The sequence below is a fragment of the Zerene cesonia genome, chromosome 25, assembly GCF_012273895.1.
Source record: "Zerene cesonia ecotype Mississippi chromosome 25, Zerene_cesonia_1.1, whole genome shotgun sequence".
NCBI classification, from domain to species: domain Eukaryota; kingdom Metazoa; phylum Arthropoda; class Insecta; order Lepidoptera; family Pieridae; genus Zerene; species Zerene cesonia.
Window position 1 is genome coordinate 3,500,973 of NC_052126.1, and position 8,706 is coordinate 3,509,678.

At 33.1% G+C, this 8,706-nt stretch overlaps 1 protein-coding gene across 1 annotated transcript in view; it reads right to left on the bottom strand.

Moving 5' to 3' along the window:
• LOC119836689 (acetylcholine receptor subunit beta-type acr-2-like) overlaps positions 1 to 8,706 on the bottom strand; it is a 10,706-nt gene continuing 2,000 nt past the window's right edge. The window contains exons 2-12 of the mRNA XM_038362101.1: positions 7,654 to 7,860; positions 6,957 to 7,088; positions 6,022 to 6,180; positions 5,298 to 5,488; positions 4,791 to 4,897; positions 4,383 to 4,514; positions 3,375 to 3,474; positions 2,683 to 2,878; positions 2,179 to 2,325; positions 1,305 to 1,465; positions 1 to 302 (exon numbers count right to left, since the gene is read on the bottom strand). Of these exons, the coding sequence (XP_038218029.1) occupies positions 90 to 302; positions 1,305 to 1,465; positions 2,179 to 2,325; positions 2,683 to 2,878; positions 3,375 to 3,474; positions 4,383 to 4,514; positions 4,791 to 4,897; positions 5,298 to 5,488; positions 6,022 to 6,180; positions 6,957 to 7,088; positions 7,654 to 7,860 (1,745 nt within the window). The 3' untranslated portion in view covers positions 1 to 89. The remainder of the gene's footprint in view (positions 303 to 1,304; positions 1,466 to 2,178; positions 2,326 to 2,682; positions 2,879 to 3,374; positions 3,475 to 4,382; positions 4,515 to 4,790; positions 4,898 to 5,297; positions 5,489 to 6,021; positions 6,181 to 6,956; positions 7,089 to 7,653; positions 7,861 to 8,706) is intronic.

The following is an 8,706-nucleotide window of genomic DNA, read 5'->3' on the forward strand; positions in this document are numbered from 1 at the left end:
TTTGTTCAAAAGCTTTATTTACAAGATTTGGGTCACATTTAAAACGTTATTTTACGAGTTATGTTTATGTATGTATTAACCCAGTACAATTAAAAATGTAGCGCTAACATAATAGCAAATGCCACAGAGTAAACGACGAACATGAGTTTATCGATCGCTTCTGCCAGTTCCTTTTGTTCGCTAGACTGCACTTTGTCAGCCTGCATCTCCTCTATGTTGCCGTTCTTCGGAGCCACCACACCAGAGTCGTCGTCATCTTGGTTCGAACAGCTTTCGTTTATTGTGTCGTAAATTTGACAAATCTGAAAAACGTTTTTTTTTATATATTAAATGCAGGCTTTAAATATTTCAAGCAGCAAAATTTGAAAAGTTTGGATTTTCTGTCATTTTTGTTAATAAATGCTGCTTATGAATGTTTGATTTGAACCCGTGTTTTTCATTTGTTTTTTTTCTCATAGGAGATAGGACACATGCCCTCAATGAGGGTTCAGGCCATACAAGGCCAGCAAGAATTAATCAAGTGAGCATGGCAGTTTTCATATGTTGTGATCGTTTAGACTCATGGACATGCTAAGCTGCATGATGTTTCCTTTTTCTATAGGCACCATTACGTTTATAAATGAAGTACAAACACAAATACTCTTCTTTCATAGTCTTTTGCCAAGGTAAAACCATGCGCCAAAAATAGTATAATAAAAATAGCGTTCTTTTAAATAAAACGCATCAAAATATACATTTCTAAAGGAAATTTTTACCGGGGAAATATACGATCCACAAGAAATATGAAATTTAATGAGAAACTGAAAAATTCTTTAATTTTACAAGAAAACGTCCAATTTGACTTATCAAGGAAAACGTTAAATAACACGAAATTACCTTTAAGATAACCACAATACAACATGAAAGAAAAGCAACTCTTGAACTTGTGTAAATCCTTTGAAGCTTTAGAACATAATTAGTTTCATAACAAATATTATATTTTTGGAACATGTTCTTTGCTCATATATAATTGGACTCTTTTATTTACCATCGGCTGACCCAAGCAACTTCCACAAGAAAAAAAAAGGGAATGTTTTCCCCGCCTCTGCAACGATTTTCTTTCATACTGCTGGCAGTATTTTGATTTTTAATAATCAGTTCAATAAATGAGCTAACCAACACATATTCACCACCACATATTGCCTGTACACACGCATACGCAACATACACACACGCACACATGCACCCACACGCGCGTGCGCACTCACACATTTTCAATTTGAAGCAAATCATCCAATCAAGCACGTGTATAACATAATGCGTACCCTTAAATGTGGTAAGCAGAACAGTGATCTAAACCATTGGGCCGTCAAAATGTTCTGCATTATGGAGCTTCTGCAGACCCGTTGGGCGAGTGAAGTCATTAGTGCCACTTGTATAAATATCGCCAGTAATATACCGCCCAGTACTGTTATGTATAATACCACTGCAACAGTCATTTATTTATTAAAACGGTTTAACACCAATAACATAAATATCTATTAATTTGTATTTGTAATTAGACCACAGCAACATATGCAGTACTATAACGGTTGGGATAAAACCAGCTCCAATTGACTTGATGATCCGAAATCTAATTGTAATACTATCAGGAATTGAAAGACAACTAAACCACTTTGATACAAAACAACTTAATATTGTGTTTGTAAAATAAGCATTGTTAAAGTTGATTTAGAGATAGTTTTAATTTATTATTTAAGTGAATATAATAAAGTTAACTGTTAACGCGTTTGAAATATATGGATGAATGAAACGGTGAATAAATCCTTGTTTTAAACCATAATTGTTTTGATATATTGTATTAAACTATATTAAATACATAGTGGGAAGATACTGTCGTCTAAGATACAGGCTCGGCCTAGTTTAGACGACTAGTGTCCATAGTTATAAGTTTTTGGTTCAAGAATTCAAGCCACATATACATGTATAATGTTAATAAATGTATTTTTTTTATAATTAATTCACTTCCGCATGAAAGTAACTCTTGCATGAATCTAAAATGAAGGGTACTCTAGATTTTTCCTTGATTTAAATTCGAAAGAGCTTGTAAATATTAATTTAAGAACGTTTGAATTCAGAAAAGGGTAGAGAGAAAAAATAGGTATAAACATAAATTAATTGTAACGACAAATGACTTACATATAGAAGGTATTGTGTGACAGGGTACCATGTAGTCAATATAACATAATCCCAAACAAATGACAATGACGCAACTGGTGTAAAACCAAACTCTCGATAAATTCACTGGCTCTGTCCAGAATGAGAGGAGCACGAAAGTTACGAGAACTGAAAAAAACAAATAAATAAGTACAAGAAGTTATGAATATAAATTCTTACCAAATTTCATCCCAATCGGTTTGGCCGCTCTTGAGTTAAAAATAATGTAACTAACATGACTTCGTTTTATATGCATATTATATAATATATAAAGATAAAGTTTTCAATGTTAATTAACATTTTACAAACTACAAAAGCACTACAAAATATGAGAAAAATTAAATGGCCAGTAACAATCTCGAGTTACGACGTGCGTAAGGACTATAGAAAATTGGCAGCAATTTTCCTATAGGCGAAAGTTCTACTAGACAATTGCTCACTATGCTACCACACGTCTGGAAAATTCGTTCACCATTTAAAACGCACCTAGTAAAGGAGTATAAAACACGATGTTATAAGCTGTAGCGTTTCTCTTTAAATGCACTTTGAGCACAAATCGATCACTCTGGTGAGTTGAATTGTCGTCTGTCGGGTACATTTCGTTCCACGAACTGACATTAACAATGAAGTGGGTAGATGAAATCTCCCATGCGTTCTGTATGACAACATCTGTGAGCGCGAACTGTAAGAGGGCGGTAAAATGAATCAATTATTGAATAAAATAAGATGAAATTTCCTTATCTTATATGGTGTACTGGCTTTCCGCCCGCGGCTTCGCCCGTAAAATCAGAGAAAAGTTTGACAATCAAGGGTTTTCATCACATAGGACCCGTTCCGTGGGATATCTGATATAGAATCTATCGTATATCTTCTCAAAGTATATCTGTCAACTGTAAGTTTTCATTAAATCGCCTTAGCAGCTAAGGTGTAAAGAAGAGACAAACAGACGGTTACCTTCTGATTTATAATCTAAGATTTATAAATTATTTGCGATCTTCTACGCTCAAAAATCGAACAAGTTATTTTAATTGATGATAAATATAAATATTAGAGTTGTTTCTCATTTAAGAAACAATTGAACGATCATAATAATTATTGTATTAATGATTGTACACAAATCATGTACGGGATAATAAATCACGATGATGTTTACATAGATTAACTATATAAGTACTCACAGCTTTCATGTTATTTACATCGACATTTTTTAACGTAATCCTTTCATGCGCTTCCCATGGCTGAATTACAATCGCACAGACATATTCATCGCGCGGCCATCTGCAATAATTCTGAATTCTTCAACTGAATACTACGTGTTATACTTTAAAACCTCCGAAGTCCTATCTTTGCTATATATAAACTAAGCATAAACTACAAACAAAAAATACATACATAGACATTAAAGACTTTTTAACGGCGTTTAAACGCGATTTACTCATTATATTATTTAACGTCGGGTTTAATTGAATAATGAATAAGTCGCGTTGAAAATCCATTTAATTTCTAAATGTATAATACTCGCGTAATAAGTAAATAATACATATGTTTCTTAAGTTACATTTAAACTTTAAAGTCTAAAATTAAAAATTAAAATATTTAATAAAATTAACATAAAATTGAAATAAACAAGAACACAGCATGAAGAGCTCCTATGATTCTTTAATTATATAGTCCCAATCATAAGAATTAACCTCCCCCTCCCCTATAAAATTTCTTAAAAACGCCGATACATGTAACGCACTAAGCAGGCCAAGTATTTTATGACACCGTTGGCAAGGAAGCTGGTGGGTCGCCTAATGTTAAGCACGACCACCGCCCATGAACATTTGGAGAGGCGTTAGGTCGATTGCAGATATTACGCTTCTTCAAATGGATTGTCGATTTTTATTTGAAAAAGGATTTAAAGAAAGGATAGACGAGAGGAATAAAGGAAAGGACTGGGAAGGGTAAGAAAAAGGATATGTGCCTCCGGCTCCCCCACTCACCGAACGAAAAACAGCAGTTTGCTATTTCACGCCGGTCTTCCCTGGGGGTGTGTGCTTCCCCGGTGCGAACTAGCCCAATTCGTGCACGATTACCACATTAAAAAATATATTCGATTATACATTATATAAGTGTATAATATATATTGTGAACGGTTTATTCTTCAACATAAGAAGACAACCCATAGCATATTGCTCATATACCTGGTCAAAGAACTGCCATAGTCGAAGCACCAAGTGTTGATTGATACATGCATGTGGTAGGTTGCTTCACCGCTATTCACCATCCTGATTAGTTCTGGGTTCCTAGCGTCTAGTAACCCGATGGAATCTGAACTGAAAGAAACTAGTTCTTTATATGTAGATTCTATATCCGACAAAGATTAAACGGTTATTAGTCCAATTTTCATGTCAAACTGCCATAGTCGAATCACCAATATTAATAGTTTCCTTAATTTGAGACCAGATGATGTGACATTTTAACTTGATCTGAATATAATTTATTATATTAAACTATTTAAAAGCACTCTATACCATTCTGTATTTTGTAGTTTTTCTGTGATTATTAGAAATGTTTCGCACGTGCAAATACGAAAATCTGTAGGTACTTACTTAAAAACATAAAACTGAGGGCTCCATATTTGTCCCAATCGAAAGGTGAGACTATCCGTGTTGTTGAATTTGCTTGGATTCCATGCCATACTGTTGTCTGTCCATTTCTGCTCGAAATTTTTCATATGAGTCAAATATTTTTTTCTTAAATTTCTAAAATTTCGACTCGATATATATGGTACTATTATTTTCCTTGTATTAAAAGGAAATTCCCGTAGTAATAAGATGTTTCATTCCGGTATATAGTAGTTTTGGTATGTTACAAAATCAATCGGTTGCGATTTAACAGAAAAGGGAACAATGGAACACACTTTCTCATTTATAATATAGTTAGTTAGGCTAATGTGCTGACGATAAAATAAGCTACAAAATCAAAATTTGAAATGGTGCATTAAAAATTACTAATAGAAGGACTAAAATATTTTGAATTATATGTTAATTTTATGTCCATTTATATTTAAAAGCCAATTTTAATTGTTGTGTTAAAAGTTTATTGAACAATCATACCATTACTATAGACGCCCCTGTTGTCAATTTAGATTCGAAAGCGTCGTATGCAACACTAGTAACCTTAACTCCCAACTGAACTGTGACTTGCGGAGACGGCGGTATTATTGGGTCTTTGTCTGATAATAACGTGCGTTTCAGTTTGTCCGAGTTGGATAGTTTAGGATCCACGGCTTGCGAATTTGGAGTGTCTGGAATTCATCAGGTAGAAGATTATGTTTCCTCACACAATGCGAGCATTAGCGGCGTAAGTCGGTCGCGCGAAGCTAGGAATGCAAACATGCAGTTTAAGGAACGTACATGAGCTAAAAGCGTGTTATAGTGCCTTAAGCATATGATCAAACTGATCAACATAGAAGAAGTATGATATTCTTAAGGATATACAATAACTTGATAGAGTGTTGAATGCATTGATACGATAGAATAAATAACAAATACTAAACGTTTCTTTTAAAGATTTAAAACCATGCTAATTAAAACGAATAATTCTGATTTTTGTTTGTATGACGAAAATATTTCAGTTCATTCGAATATGTATCAATTTTCCAAAAAATCAGCTCATTTGTAAGTGTGAGACAAATAATTTACCACCTATCACTTCACATTCGCTTCACCCATTCATAACATCATTAGTCAAATACGTTAAGAATTTTAAGTTTGAAAAAAAAATTTATAACTATTGAAATAAATAATTTTTAAATTTCATTAAGAGCTCTATAGAAACCTTTACTCTTGGAGCCAGGTATTGGGCAGTCATAAAGGAATTTTATTTCCACCCCCGACCACGCAGCAAAGCTGAAGTAATTAATACTTATTGGGTCTACATCCATAAACGTGAAGACCGGTAGAGGATCTCCTTCTTTTCCGAATTCGATAACACCATCTGAAAATTAGTCTCATATTTTCCTTATCTATACTTATATTATAAAGCTGAAAGGTTTGTTTGAACGCGCTAATCTTAAGAACTACTGGTCCGATTTCAAAAATTCTTTCCGTATTTTTTGTGTTCTTTCAGTGCATTTATTGAGGAGGACTTATAGGCTATATATGTACCACGGGCGAAACTGGGGCGGACCGCTAGTACCTAAATATGTATTTTCATTACAAGTTAATCATATTTACGTAGGGCATTGATAATTGATAGTATTCATTCAGCATGATTGACGATATAGTTTAACAATAGAAGGATGTATTCCAGATAAGCATATGTCCAGTACAAATGACATGATGGCCCATTTCCTCTACCTAGCCCTTCCTAGTAGTAGGCGGACAACATTCGCAAGGGCACCTCTCACTACCACGCCTCTGCAAACGTTCATGGGGGGTGGTGATTGCTTACCATCAAGTGAGGCTTTGTTGCCCGCTATGACATAAAAAAAATGATGATAAATATAATGTATAGGTCTTTTTCGTCAAGTTTAGTTTTTGACTTTTTTATTTAGTTTATTTTAGTTAAAATACAATAATTAACTAAATACCGATTAAAAAATTTTAATTTGTTTGAAAGATATGGTATGTTATTATAAAATAAGGATTAGGACTTGGGGTATTACCTGAGAAGAAAATAATAAGCATTATATAATATCTACATTTAAATTAACTTGTTGTTGGTATTGATTAAATATATAAAGGTAATTGTAAAATAGTCGATAGACTTACCTTCAGTAATTTTAATATAAAATGCTTTAAACTCTATTGGTGATAGTATTTTGTGGGTTTTCACTGATGTTTTGGCATTTCTCCGTAAATTTCTACGTAATTCGGTAAATTTGTTTCCTCCACCACCAATAACTGAAATAAAATGTGTTATTGAAGAAATCAAGAAAGAAAGAAAATACATTTATTTATACAAGGTAAAGTTAATAAAAAATAATCTGATTTACAAAACGTTGAATAAATCTCATATAAACGGGAGATCCACTTAGTGTATAAGAGTCTAAGCCCATTAAAGGAACTTAGACTCTCCACTGATTTTCAGTGGATACCACATTGACCCCCTTTCAAATCACTTCAACAATTCTAACTTTACTTATTTTATGACTTGTATTAAAGAAGATGTCTTCGGATTCGAATTTCAAATTATTCGTTTTTCATTCTTCGAAGAATTATTTTTTAATTACCGTATCTGTAGAGACTGTTATCATACAGAAAAAGAATCGCGTAAATCGGTTAAAAACCCACGTAATTATTCATCGTGTAACAACACCGAAAATAATATATTGCGTCGAATTGTAATCTTTGGCTTTGGAAGCGTCGGTTAAACAGACAATTGTAGAATCCCTAGATATTGGATAGATTTATTGTCATTGCAGAATGATTTTTCTTTGCAAATAAAAGTGTATGTAAAAAACCTTACCGATTTCATAAACAGGATCGCTGGCTTGGGGAAATGCAACCGTAGACAACAAAATATGTCCATTACTAGCCCCCAAAATTGCCAGATGCATCTCAAAAACTACACTCTCATCTGACTTCTCGCGCCTATATTCTTCAGAATCAGCCCTGAAGAAGGTTTCATATAAATAGCCATGCTGGCAAGTATATTCTCTGCAACTGTTTACCACTGGAATACAGATATTTTACGTAATAATACCTTAAAATATTTTAGAGAATTAAGCTAAATAGGTTCAAAGAATTAAGCCTAAACCAACAAGAACAGTTGTCCTGTTGACTGCTGATTTAATCTATTTATGATTTGTATGTTTGAAACGTTTTCAGACAAAAACCGCTACACCGATTTCGAAAATTCTTTCACCATCAGAAAGCTGTATTTACACTGAATAACATAGCTAAGTCGGGGCGAAAATCTAGTATTTTATATTATACCATTTGTTATACAAAATCGAATAATATCTAGCAAGCAAGCGTATTACATTTCGGTACAAGTGTCTATTAAAGAATTCAGTGGGAAAGTTGTGAAAGTTTCTGAAGATCGCGCCAAAGTTTCAGAGAAATTGAGCGGTTAACATTTAAGATCGGCTCGGATCGTTTCAATTATTCAAATTAATGCCTGATTAGTTTTATCGGAAGTTCGTTTCGCGATTCGTTTGTTATTTATTAAAGTGATTGGTTCGTAATTGGGATTATTTATTAATCCATCTGTTAATATTTTAGATTATGGAAAGTTAAATGACGTGAGAATCATATTTTAATTTTAACAAGTTGTGTGAAAGATAACAGAATGTATATATATTATTCGTTATCTACACTTAAACTATAAACTTTCGTATTTTTGTATGTTTGTAACATTTTTGCACAAAAACAATTGAAATTAATTTAAAAATTCTTGCACCTTTAGAAGGCTGCAATTTTACTGAATGATATAGGCTATATAGTACCTGGATGACCGAGCCTTGCTCGGTAGTTTCTTTTTTTTTTGTTTTTTTTATAAATTGTGTTTTTTGGAAAT